The sequence below is a fragment of the Dermacentor silvarum genome, chromosome 1 (assembly GCF_013339745.2).
Source record: "Dermacentor silvarum isolate Dsil-2018 chromosome 1, BIME_Dsil_1.4, whole genome shotgun sequence".
Classification (NCBI taxonomy): domain Eukaryota; kingdom Metazoa; phylum Arthropoda; class Arachnida; order Ixodida; family Ixodidae; genus Dermacentor; species Dermacentor silvarum.
This window is the reverse complement of record NC_051154.1, coordinates 31,684,495-31,698,094: the sequence shown is the minus strand read 5'-3', so window position 1 is coordinate 31,698,094 and position 13,600 is coordinate 31,684,495. Positions and strand designations below refer to the sequence as shown.

The following is a 13,600-nucleotide window of genomic DNA, read 5'->3' as shown; positions in this document are numbered from 1 at the left end:
TAATTTCCTAGAGAACAGGACCGTTAACCAGTACATCTGTAGCAGTGCCGGAACCCTCTCCTGCAGCCACCACAGGAGGAGGGGGCAGCAGGAGAAGAGGAAGGGTGACCTTCCCAAGCGCACCACCACAGCTTCTAAAACTTCAGATGGTGCAACGCTGTTGCATGACAGCATGTGCTGGCAGGCCCGGCTATTTGCTTACACACCCAGCTCTGTTAGTACGAGGCTACAAAGGCATGTTTACAATAGAGCCAAGTTCTACCTTCGCATTGTCTTCCGTTGCCTATTTTCACAACCTCTGCAATAGTTCTGTCTGTGTAACGAAATTTGACACTGTTTATTTTACCATTGCAAATTCCATGTCTAGAACTGATAAGTTTGTGAGAACTATGTTTGTAATGAAGATTTTTAAATCTGATATATTTACTGCTGGCATTTGTCACCAAATGCGCCCCTCAACTCAGTTACGTGAAGGCATGCACCCTTTGCATTGTAGCCCTTGTATCGGTGGTGAAAGTACAATCATGAAAATGGGCGAAAGAGACAAAGGAAGCTGTTCACTTTAAAATCCAGAGAGCCTGTACTGTTCTGCTTCATGCAGTGTAAAAGTGTTAAGCAGCGACACCTTGCTACTCAAATTTTGTAGTTGATGGGGTTATTGGTTCACTTTTTTCTTTGCTCCTATTTAATTTTGTATCTGGCAGTAGTGTTGAACATTTCGATTAAGCTGTGCAACAAATTTTTGTGAATGACCTTTGTACACATTGTGACCCCACGTGATCCCGCATTATCTGTGCGGGTTTTCTCTGGCACTTCGGGATTGGGCTTGCTGCTGACAAGATAGCCGATTTGAAATGGGGCTCTTGAACCTTATCTCCTTACTGTTAAGAATGCCATAAAAGAGGGCCGCGAGATATTCATTCAAGTACTTCAACAATCTTGACCTCTTGAGCATACTTATTCGTGGGGTTCATGCTGGGCATAGGTCGTAGTATTGGTCTGAATTTGAGCATATTATTCTTTGTTTGTTTGCTTACTTATTATAGCCAGTTCGATGTGTGGATCTTATGTTTTTAAAAGCGAATAGCTTTCTTTGCCTCTTTCTCCCGTTTTCGTGGCTGGCAGTTGGTTGTTGGGGGTTGGTGGCTGGTTGTCGTATTTTCCCCGCAGATGCAAAAGGTGTGTGCTCTCGCGCAACCGAGTTGCGGGGAACGTTTGTTGGCGAATGCCAACTAGCTCTTTGAGTCGCACATGCTGTTGCACACGAGACACTGTAGAGTGCTTGGCAAAGACAGCCCTCCTCTTTATCCTTCAGTCTCTTCCTTGTGGTAGCTGTGGGAGAGGGCTCTGGCTGGAACAGCGAATGACAGTCGCCTTTCGTGCCAGTGCTGGAGATAACACACACATGACGAATCGGCTTATATGTAAAGCTACCTATGCTACTGCTACAGATGTGCTTGATATGGGTCTGTTCTCTATGGAATTGCCCAGTGAAACAACTGCCTAAATATCCTCACTGAAACTAATATACGCTATCAAGCACATCATTTCTTTAATAAAGCAATTAGCTTTCTGAAGCGTTTGGCTATTTGCTTACATTGATAATCATTGTCGATGGTTTCTGCACAATTATTTTTCTGTATTGATTGTTCAAAAGTTTAAGTTGCTTCTTGAGATTTCATGTGAGCTGTGCTACACAAAATAATTCCTTCCTGATATTTCTGGCACTGCTCTCTAGCTCTTTAATGCTTGAAACGAACACGAAATTGGCGACTTCATATGGACGTTCAGTTTGTAATTTTCCAAGGGGATGCACATTTTGCGAAGTGTGCCTTGACTCAAAAACTGCATCTAGATTGTAAGCAAGTGAGTGTGCTTGCCTGTGTGTTTAGTAGAAGCTGATGTAATTATTTGCTATGTGGGGTTTAGCAAGATGCCTTACATGACATGTCTACTTTTCTAAAGTGCGAATAGAATTGATGCTTTGTATAGAGCATAACCTACTTAACTCGAACTGTAGTAATTCTTTTTAACATGCATACATAGCTTCAGTTGGAGACAGCTTTAAACACTGTTAATTATGATTGAATTAGCATGCAAATTCAGTGCTCTGCAACTGTGTTGTGCTTGCAGGGCCCTGATGGTGAAGGTGCTACAGAACCTGCAAGATGCTTCCACAATGTGGAATTGCAAGTCGCGACCTTGTGTTGGAGACTCCTCAACATCCTTTGCGGGCCGGGGGCATGAACAGCTCCATCGCAGGTACCGCAATGGAAATCGGGTCTACTTACGGGGCCCAGCTGTTAAGCCCAATAGCCTTGGTGTGGAGTCCATCCGTGTGCCCTCTGCTCACCGCACCAAGCGGAATAAGGTCCCCGAGGTCAGCCATCATTTTTAGAAATTATGTGCTATCTTTGTGTGATAACTAGTATGGCAGCTTGTATGTGGCACCATTTTCTACTTGTGTTACTTCGTTCTAAAAAATTTTTCGTACGAACATGTCATCTTGCAAGTGCTGGTATTTGGTACTCCAATGACAGATTCAAAGAGGCTAGCTCACACCATTGGTCAGCACCTCTTTCCAGTGCAGAGTGTTATTTTAAGTCCACACTTGGAACACGAGGGCTGTTGCTGGAGCGAGGAGGTGAGAGAGCATGCATGCTTATCTGGTTGCAAAGTCCCCACATATCATGGGGCTCTGTATCAACCTGCCTATTTTGGCAGAGCAGTCTCGGCTGCTATATAGGGCAGTTGAATTGTGACTCGACAGATGTTCTCGGGCTTGCTCCTGATCTGCTGTCAGAGCAGTCTTGCTCCAGATAGAGCACAAAACATTGCTGTGGAAGTGCTCCATATCTGCCATTAAAGTTCAGAAGTTACAGGCATTTAGAGGCAGTTTTGCTTGAACTTACCTGAATTACTCAAATTTTGTGGAAGCAAGAATGTGGGGAAAAGGATAACCGTCAAGCATTTTCAGCCCGGTACTGTGTCGTTAAATACATTTTGTCTTTTATATTATTGTGCACCCGAGTCTTCTGTGCAAAGGTTACTTGTATAGCCATTGTGATAGAGGCAGGATTACCCGCCGTAGTTTATTTAAAGGACACCCAATGCACGGTGCACGAGCGTATCTGCATTTCGCCCCCATCGAAATGCCGCTGCCATTAGCTGTGGCGTTGCCCTACTAAGCCTGATGGTGCGGGATTGAATCCTGGCCGCGGTGGCCGCATTTTGATGGGGGTAAAATGCATAAACGCCCATGTACCATCTATTGGGTGCATGTTAGAGAATGCGAGTTGGCCAAAATTAATCCAGAGCCCCCTACTACGCGTGCCTCATAATCATATTGTGGTTTTGGCACGTAAAACCCCAGAATTTAATTTTAACCAACAGGGTCAAAAGTTAATGGGATGCAGGTTCTGCAGAACAGTCGAATATTAGCCCAATTTTAGCTTGCAGCCATTTAAACGGTACATTACTATGTTGGTCGTGTACACTAGTTTAGTACACGTAGCGCACTTGAAATCCAGTCTGCCTTCAGTGATGGAATTGCATGCCAAAAAGTCGCACACTATCAATGCAGAGTGTGCGGGGGTATTATCGTGGTGCAGAATCCAGCACACCCCTATTTCGACAAAATTTGGTCACACGCGACATACAATCTTTCAGAGGCTTCAGGACTTCCACGTAGAAAACTGCATTGACAGTTTCGTGTTCAGGTACAAATTTGTGGTGCACAATTCTATGGCAGGCAAAAAATTATCGTTACTTTGATTTTTGCTTTGTTCTCCCATGCTTCACTTGGTCTTGGCTCATCTTTTTCCTCTCCTTGCTCTGTGACTTCAGCACAATTTCGTATTTGTAAATCCAAGTTTCGTCGCCGGTGACGACCCTCTTAAGCATTCATCTCTGTTGTCTGAAGTTTTCAAATCAATGCAATGAAGTTTTTATTGCAACTTTTGCTCAGGAGTCGGCAGTTTTGCCACCATCACGGTGTAAACCTTTTTAATTACTATATTTTCAGTCAAAATCTGGTGAATGGACAACTTTCTCTTAACAAGTGCTTCATATCTTTCTAATATTCATGCGGCAGTCACTGTGCACAGGAGAACACATAAGACCAATGTTTTCATTGTCCTGATCTTGCGTCGTCCTTGGCGTCTTCACGGCCTTCCAGAAAATGTTGGACCCACTTTAAAGTGTTTTTTCTTGCTTTAGGGCATCCTTTCCTTAGGACTTTTGCAACTCTGATAAATTTTTACTCTTTCTTGCTTCCCAATTTCACAAGAAATTGATATTAGTCTGTTGTTCCATCAGTTTGTCGATCTCCATTTCGACAGAAACTAAAAAAGTTGGGGCAGAAACCATCAGAGAAGATGATTGTTGAAGTCAGCGGTAGCTGTCTTGGGTAACCTATTGCACATCTCTCCATGCCATCCGTGAATCGCGAAACCTATACAGCAGACACACAAAGTGGCACTTTTGCTGCCAGCCACAATGCCAAATGATACCTCAACGCAGTATATCTTGTCCCCAGTTGAAACTTCATGCTACCCCCACTATCCCTAGTATCCTGGCTTCAATTTATTTGCAATGGCTATTCATCAAGCAGCCGTGCTTGATGTGTGCGGATGGGATGCTGACAGCGTACACGCATGTGCCAACCAATCAGGTGCCTTGCTCAACTCTTCCTCTGCATCTGCACTTTGTCTTTATGCTTTTTACTCTTTTCCCGGTTTGAGAACAGTGAACGTCCAACCAAAGCAAGTGAAGTAGCTCTTTAAGGCTACTTATCCTTTGTGTCATCTTGGCATATCCATTCTTGGGGATTGGCCAAGGATGGGCACATATCGATATCACATATGCAGTGCCAAAGTTATCTATTAGGCTAGACAGTAGCCAGCAGCAAGTTGTCTGTTCAGCCACATATCAGTGGCCCATATCTGCTCAGCAAGACAGCAGCCAGCACATACGCAAGGGCCCAAGTTGACTCTCCTCCTGGTTTTTATTCTGAGAGATTGGCCGACGTCCATCCAAAATGGGAAGTAGCTAAACAAAGTTATTGCTCTAAAATGGGTTGCTCAGAAAGTGCAGGCAGAAAGTGTGGGCATAAGATTCTGCCTTGGCATACAGCAGTCTGGCTTGTGTACTAAAGGTCAACTGGGTCTCTTTTGAGTGGAGAGAGTGTGAGACAGTGGCGCTGCTACACCCTCCCACTTTTTTGATGACTCACTGCATTAACTTTTTGGGACAAACCTCGTATTCTAGTAGGGAAGCCATGAGCAAAGCTTGCTCTCTAAGAAGCACTAGCTTGTAGACTCATCTAGACTGGTCTATACTTTCAAGACTGCTTTAAAACAATTTTTTATTACGGGAAAAAAAATAGTTCATAAACAGACTGAAGGCTAAACTTTTCTGAATATCATTTGAACCTTGCCACAGTTCAGAAATTTTAGAATTTCTAAACTGTGGCAGCAATGGTGTGATGTGAAGGGTTTCACTGTATTTTTGCATGTTTAGGTCTTTTTTTCTGTGTGAAAAGCTCACAGCAGTAGCCAGGTACAGTTTTCATTTATTGTTAACTGTGGCGTAACTTGATTTTTTTTTTTATTAGTAAATGCTTAACTAGCCTCGGTCAAACATTTTTAAAAATTTGTGATGTTGTCAGGAGCTGGTGTGGGAATTGCTAGGTGGCATCACCTCATGGCTTTAGCTCTTGTAGCTTTCTGGTGCATTGTGTGTCCACTCAGTAAGATTTGCCTGTTTGCCACACAGCAGGCAATGTAGAGTGACCACATGTGGTTTCGCCTCAGGGATGTCGGAGTGCTTGCACAACTTGGAGCCCATGTCATATGTGACCTTTCTCCATTGTATGCTGTATGTGGGGGCACTTGCTACAATATTCGCTTGGCGAATGTGGAAGGCGGTTATGAGGGTCACATGCAACGTGACAGTGAAGTGGCTCACCTTGGTGGTATCCACGGTCCTGACGGGGATACCAACGGGGAATTGTTCCTTTGTAGATACTATTGAATGTTTAGTGTAGTTCAAATTTACTCTGTTCTTGACTATCCAGTGAAATAGCAAATTGCAGCAGCTTGAAAGTTTTAAAAGAAGCTTATGTTTTTTTGTGTGTGTGTGTGTATTGTACTGCTTCGTTAGTACTTTAGTACTGCTTCGTTAGTACTTTAGTACTGCTTCGTTGGTTTAAAGATGCGATATTGTTAAACTTTGTTTCTCTGTGGATGTTTTTATGTGTGTGTGCGTATGCATGCGTGCATAAAAGTGGTAGTACGACGGCCAAATCTCTGGCCTTGCTGACTGAGTGCTTATGACACTGCCCAGGATTATATCTTCGACTAGTCGAATCAGCTGGACGTGCTTATAGAGCGCGAGCGAAGAGAAATTTGATGTGGATGAGGCTGAAGAAAATCTGGCAGAACCCATCTCATGATAATTGTTGACGTTAATGGGATTAGTATTTAAGCTATGTAGCAGCACACCATGTTGCCGAATTCTTCACTTCCGTGTAGCCAACCTCTCTAATTATCTGTTAGCGACATCTTCTTCACTTCTCTGTAGCTCAACACTCCTCGCTCAATGCGCGCTCTGGTCCCATTCTGTTCACTTCTTTCTCCTCACTCGGCTGCTTTTGATGGTGTCTTTCTTGCTTCTCTGTAGCTGATTGTGTATAGCTGAATTTTCTGTTGCAGACTGCTTCACTTCCTGCCTCTTGTTCTGCTTGTCTATCTGGACCCAGTGGCACATGCACATTCTGGGGAGGATTGGCCAAGAATGTTCACATACCTACTGTCACATGCTCATTTGCACATAACCGATGGCCCAAGTTGTCTATTCGGGTGCATACACAGAGAGGCACATACCCAGGGACCCAAGTTGGCGTGAAAGAGATTAAATACGGACATACCGAAAGTGCGTGAAGTTCACAAAAAATGCTAATCGCATTAAAATAGTTCCACGCCTTGTGGCAGTACAGCCTAGCTGTTGAAAAAGTAAGAAAGCCAAATAAAGCTGATGCTTTCTGAGTGATAAAAAGATTTAGACTATTATATTCTGGCTCACATTAGGTGTAAATTGTTTATTGATGGGTTCAAATAAATACCTAGTGGATAACTTTTCATAGGGCTTGTTAGTGACACTTGAAAGTTTATTTTCAAACCATTATGTAGACCTCTGTTTTTTTCTGATGCTGTATCAACTATATATTAAAGTGAGCTTTCCTTTTCCTTTTCTTAATTCTTGCACACCGTATGGTTAAGGACTTAATTATATAAGGTATTGTCTCTAGACCAAGGGGAAAGCACCGTTGCCCCTGAATCTTGTTGTTTTGTGCTGGCAACAGAGGAGGGCAGAAAGAGTGGGTTGCCTTGAGAGTGAAAGGGGAATAGTGGAGGTGCTTATTCTGGGCCGAGCTATTTTCTGACTCTAGTGAGGGCATGTGTGTTTCAGGCCTTGCCGCAGTACAAGAAGTGGGCTCCTATGGAGGAAGTGCGGCACTCTGAGGCGCTGCACTTCCTTCCCCTTGAAAGCTGCAACAAGTGCCTGCCTTTGAGCAAGGTAGGAACTCTTGTTTACTCGAATTTTCGGTTAGAATGGTGGACCTCTCTTGTGTGGGTTATGCATTGCGAGTGTAGTGTAGACGTGCTGCAGTGATCACCTTGGCTGGTGCTACTATGGGCTGCTCTTGCATGAGTCACAGCTGTGCATTTATTAAAGCTCTTGTCTTTGGCAGAAGAATTCAGGATTGTTTCATCATAAAATGGCTTGGGCATGCTTCTGCACAGAATTGTTTGGAGCATTACTTTGTGACCACATTTAGTGCCTTTACATGTGCAGTGGACTTGCTACATGGTCTTTGAGAGCTTGATTCGTATACTTCTAACTGCATGTGCTAAAACGTGTGGTCATCTGGTGTTATCTGTAAAATGGAGACAAGATTGATGGTTACAATTGTGGGGTTGTCTTCACAGGACTATTTTCAATATTGTGGACTGTTTTCCATGCTACCAAAATATGTGCTATGTAGTCATTTTATTTAAATGTTTCAGGTGCAGTTAAGCATTGGTGCAGGTTCGACTTTGCAAGGACTTGACAATGCCCTCAATGTGCCAACCAGTTGCAGGTAATATTTGTACTTGTGCTTTCATTAGTGTTAGCTTCTGTTTTCTGCTTATTTAAATTGATTTCTTTGTTCTCTAATTGTAGGAGTTGGCTGACACCAGTAGAATTTCTGAAGAACTCTATTTATCTTACTTGCAAAAGCATACCACATGACTATGTGCCTATCCCTAAAGAAATCCTGTCTTCTGAAAGGTAATTAAGCATGTAGCAAGATCTTAATTTTACAGATCCAATCACATATGCATGCAATTTGTGTTTTTGCAGGGTCGAAGATGCTATCAACCGAGCTATTGAAGATGATCCTGAAAGTGAGTTTCTGGCAGTCTGTTCACTTGTAATAATCTCCTGTGTTCCTTCAGCAAATTTGAATTTAAAATCTGAATAATGCCTTGCAGCCGACAGAGCAGAGCATAGGAAACGGGCTGCTAGTATCTTTGAGCGTATGCGAGCGTCCATTTCTACAACATTGCTAAGGTAACCCAAACGAACTCCTGCGCACCTCATGTGTGTGCATGCTCAGTTTTGCAATCATTCTTGCTCATTTAATGAGAAATGGTAATAATTTCAGGGTGGCAGTGTGGTTCATGCATCGTATCATGTCCCGCATGTTGACTGGTGTGTATGTGCCAAGGGGCCAGATTGACATGATCAAACGAGCCACAGAGGTGAGTGAGCTTTGTGAGAAATTTAGTAATTACCCAGTGCTCATTGCATCATAATTTGTAGCAAAACTTCCCCATGGTTTACTTGCCCCTGCATCGGAGCCACCTTGATTACATCCTTGTGACCTACCTGCTATACCTCAATGGCATGAGGGTGCCACTTGTGGCTGCTGGAGACAATCTGCTCATTCCTATTTTTGGGTAAGGACTGCCATTTAGTGTGGTGGCATTTTGTATTGTGGCATTTGGGGGGCTAATTAAATTTATTTTGTACTTTATAGGCAGTTGCTACGAGGACTGGGAGGATTTTTTATTAAGCGGAGACTTGACTTCAAGGATGGACGCAAGGACCACGTGTACAGAGCTGTTCTTAAAGAGGTAAGTGAGCAATTATGAATTGTCTACAGGTTTAGTCTCTCTCAACTGTTTAGTTGAGGAAGCTTGGCTCCACGTCAGCTTAGAAAAAAGTGCTGGAAAAGAGCTTGCACATTCTGTCATTTACTTTCATTTGCGATTTGGCTTCAAGAACTACAGCTTGCAGTGTAATCTGCAGACACCAGCTTCTTTATACTAAACTTGTGTAAACTTCCAAGATAGCATGAGTGCGTCGTAGCTCTGAGTGGTCTTCCTCAATCTTTTGTAGCTATTTGCCGTGATGTCTTACAAACTTTTTTGGATTGCACTTCGATTGCCATTCTGTAGAATTTGCTTTGTGTCCTGCCAACTTGTAACTTGCATTTAACTAGCTTTGTCCTTGTCATCTTTGTAGCACTCAGCATTATTTTATTGCTCTAAGCTTTCTGAGACTTGGAGCAAAGTCAGGTTCTGAAATTTTATTATTGGTTGATATACTGCTGCAGTTCAGCATTCACTTGTATTGTGCCTTACAAGTTTATCTAACCTCTGCAACTGTAAATTCCCAGGGTGCATGGCCAATTTACTTTTTAAATCTTAAGGTAGCCTTATGATCAGGTGTGATAATTGTGACTATGAACAGTTACGTTGGTGTAGCCCAAGACAAAATTTTGTGATGACACAAGTAGGAGTGTAATGATAGCTGTAAATATTTGTAGCAAAAAAATGTTTGATCTGTCATTTGTTCTTTGTGCTAATGAAATTTGCTTTACTACAATACTGCATGTTGGACAGACTAAATAGCTGGCACCCACCATGGTTGCTGCTAAGCACGAGGTCATGGGATCAAATCCTAGCCATGGCAGCCGCATTTCGATCGGGGCGAAATGCAAAAACACCTGTGTACTGTGCATTGGGTGCACGTTAAAGAACACCAGGTGGTCAAAATTAATCCGTAGTCCTCCGCTACGGTGTGCCTCATAATCAAATAGTGGTTTTGGCATGTCATCATCAGCCTGTATTTATGTCCACTGCAGGATGAAGGCCTCTCCCTGCGATCTCCAATTACCCCTGTCTTGCACTAGTTGATTCCAACTTGCGCCTGCAAATTTGCTAACTTCATCACCCCACCTAGTTTTCTGCCGTCCTCGACTGCGCTTCCCTTCTCTTGGTATCCATTCTGTAACTATAATGGTCCACCGGTTATCCATTCTACTGGTTATCCATTCTACGCATCACATGGCTTGCCCAGCGCCATTTTTTTCCTCTTAATGTCAACTAGAATATCGGCTATCTCCGTTTGCTCTCTGATCCACACCGCTCTCTTCCTGTCTCTTAATGTTAGGCCTAAAATTTAAAGTTCCATCGCTCTTTATGCGGTCCTTAACTTGTCCTCATGCTTCTTTATTATCCTCCAAGTTTCTGCCCCCTATGTTAGCACCGGTAGAATGCAGTGATTGTACACTTTTTTTTTCGACGGCAGTGGTAAGCTCCCAGTCTGGATTTGGCAATGCTTGCCGTGTGCACACCAACCCAATTTTATTCTGCTGTAAATTTCCTTCTCATGATCAGGGTCCCCTGTGAGTTATTGGCCTAGATAACCGTACTCCTTTACAGACTCTAGAGGCTGACTGGTGATCAGTGGCGTACCAACTACTTCTCGAGTTGGGGGGCAAACCGCAAATGATCTGACTCTTTCTCTCTCTCTCTCTCTCTATATATATATATATATATATATATATATATATAATTACTTTTAAAATAAGTAAAAAAAAAGTTGGAAACATGGTGAACCATGGGGGCCTAAAAAATTATCTGCATTTGCATTTATTTCTTGACACTATATAAAATCTAGGTATGATACAGGGACAAAAGGCACTGAGTGCCCAGAGATCCCTGATCCCGCCCAGTAGCAGCAGCGCAGGGCACGTCAGAAAATGCACCTTTGTTACAGACGACGTTGCTAATTAAACAAAGAATTGTACTGTAAGTCTATATATAGCACATGTGTATCACTAGTTAAGGCAATAGTATTGTCGAAGTTATACACAACGAAGTACAATTAACATAAATGGCTTGTAATATTCGCAAGAAAAAAAGACTGCAGATGTGTGTGACCTTAGAGAATTACAACCAAATTTCCAGCGAAGCTGTTCCTTTCACAGAGTTTCAAGAAAAGTTTTAGTTTCCTGAATTATATCGCATAGTTAAAAACGTTGCCGAGTACTTCTTGTTGGAAATTTTTAAAAAGTTATTAATTCATTAAACACACTGTTACTTTGCCATAACGTTTAGCATAACGTTTAGCCCTACTCATCCCCCCCCCCTGCCCTCTCAAATTTCTGTAGATTTGGTATCGGTTGAGTTAACAGTTCTCCCAGGGCAGCGGGATAAATTCTGCTTTGTTTGTAAAGCACATTCATAAATCTCCGGGCGTAATTTACTGCAAATATCATAATTAGTCCCCTATCTTTGAAGTTTACTTACATAGTACCCACACCGCGCCCTTTATTTTAGCCAAATATAAACCAAGCGTCTTGTTTAGTTCACCGAGGACATCGCTGAAACCAACTAGGAACGCCTTATGACGTATGAAAAATAGGGGGGGAAAACGATGGCTCAGTAATTATTTGCAGCGCTTATAACTAGGCCAGGGACACCAAAATTTTGTCTCCCTTACCATGGCACCTCTTCCCTTTCCACGAAATATAAATCTGTTGTAACCAACAGCTATGTCGGGAGACTGGGAAGCATAGCTGGAAGTGGCCATATCACACGCTCTAGCACTTGAATAAGATTTTTTTTTAGAAAGACTGTTTGATCCAACCTCATTTAACTTTGCGCAGAGAGTTTTCATAGCGTACCACCAATTTTCGCTAGATTTTGTCGTGGTGGCATTTACAGTTTTGTCAGTGCAGTGGGCTCAATTGTGCCCCGCTCATAACACACTATACAGTGCTTGTATGCGTAATTTATTGCAGAAGTCCCAATTGCCCATCTATTTTGAATTTTACTTACATCAAACGTTACCTGGTCCTCAGAGTCACAAACTATAAAGAAGCTGCTTCCTTTATTTCAGTGAGGGCACCAGGTGAACCCAATATATCACGTATGAAAAAGTACAAAGTTAAAACTGAGGGTTCTATCATTATTCGTAATGCTTCTAAATGAGCCAGAAACGTTAAAACTTGGCACCACATTGTACTTAAAGTGCTATCTATTCCGTCAAAGTATAAAGTATCTGAAGCGCAGAGTTCTCTTAGGACATTGGAAAACCTAGCTAATAGCAGCAGCGTGGTACTTTCGAATACTTGCTTACAGTTTTTTAAAAGCTGTATTTGATGAACACGCATTTACTATCCCACATAAACTTGGCGTATTTGTTCCCCCTGTGTGCGCAAAATTTGACTTCAGTTGTAGTTGTAACTTTGACAGCGCAGCCGTCTATTCTATTGGAAAATGCGAATTTAACCCAATCATTGTCTACATAATGTCTGCATATCTACACTGTCTGCATATCTACATACATATCTACTACACCGACTACATATCTACATACCCGCCGGGGTGGCTCAGTCAGCTAAGGTGTTGCGCTGCTGAGCACGAGATCGCGGGATCGAATCCCGGCCGCGGCGGCCGCATTTCGATGGAGGCGAAATGCAAAAACGCCCGTGTGCTTGCGTTGTAGTGCACGCTAAAGAACCCCAGGTGGTCAAAATTATTCTGGAGCCCTCCACTACGGCGTGCCTCATAATCAGAACTGGTTTTGGCACCTAAAACCCCAGAAAGAAGTAGTACATATCTACATACACCGTCTACATATCTACAGCGTGGTCCCGCGTTCTTTCTCCTGTCCCCGTCTTTTTACTCTAGTAATCATGTCTTATGCTCATTACCAACTAGCCCAACTTTCTGCCTTACCTACATATTGCCCATATCATGCCTTTAATTTTCCCCAGATATAAACAAGATGTCTGGTTTACCTCACCGAGTACACCAGAGAAAAACTAAGAATCTCGTATGATGCACTAAAACACATGGGAAAATGAGGGTTTAGTAATTATCGGCAACATTTAAATTTAAGCAGGAAAGTGAAAGTTTCGCAACGCATCGAGCTTAAAATTCTCCCTATTTTCACGTAATTTCAAGTCTGCATCTCGTGCAATTGTTTGAGGAGTCTGGGAAACATTTCGACTAGTGACAGAATGACACTCTGGAACACTTCAATGAGTAACTTTCTACAAAGGCTGTAACGACTCTAGACAGAATAAACATATATTGCTCATCACTCAGAACATTGCTTCGTACTTCGAATAAGTATAAACACCGTGCCACACATAGTTTACCGAGGATACCATAAATGCCGTGTATAAAGCATAAAAATTTGAAAAAAGCGAGTATTCAGTAACGGTTTCTTGAGCACATAAACAACCTACACAGTT

General features: G+C 42.6%; 1 protein-coding gene across 2 annotated transcripts in view; it reads left to right on the top strand.

Moving 5' to 3' along the window:
• The window catches only part of LOC119459240 (glycerol-3-phosphate acyltransferase 1, mitochondrial), a 104,215-nt gene that overhangs the window by 63,114 nt on the left and 27,501 nt on the right, over positions 1-13,600 (top strand). For both annotated transcript variants that reach the window (XM_037721067.2, XM_037721059.2), the window contains exons 2-10: positions 2,134-2,380; positions 7,471-7,578; positions 8,070-8,143; positions 8,227-8,334; positions 8,407-8,450; positions 8,538-8,616; positions 8,711-8,807; positions 8,869-9,005; positions 9,086-9,182. In XM_037721067.2, coding sequence (XP_037576995.1) covers positions 2,141-2,380; positions 7,471-7,578; positions 8,070-8,143; positions 8,227-8,334; positions 8,407-8,450; positions 8,538-8,616; positions 8,711-8,807; positions 8,869-9,005; positions 9,086-9,182 — 984 coding nt within the window. In that variant the 5' untranslated portion in view covers positions 2,134-2,140. The remainder of the gene's footprint in view (positions 1-2,133; positions 2,381-7,470; positions 7,579-8,069; positions 8,144-8,226; positions 8,335-8,406; positions 8,451-8,537; positions 8,617-8,710; positions 8,808-8,868; positions 9,006-9,085; positions 9,183-13,600) is intronic.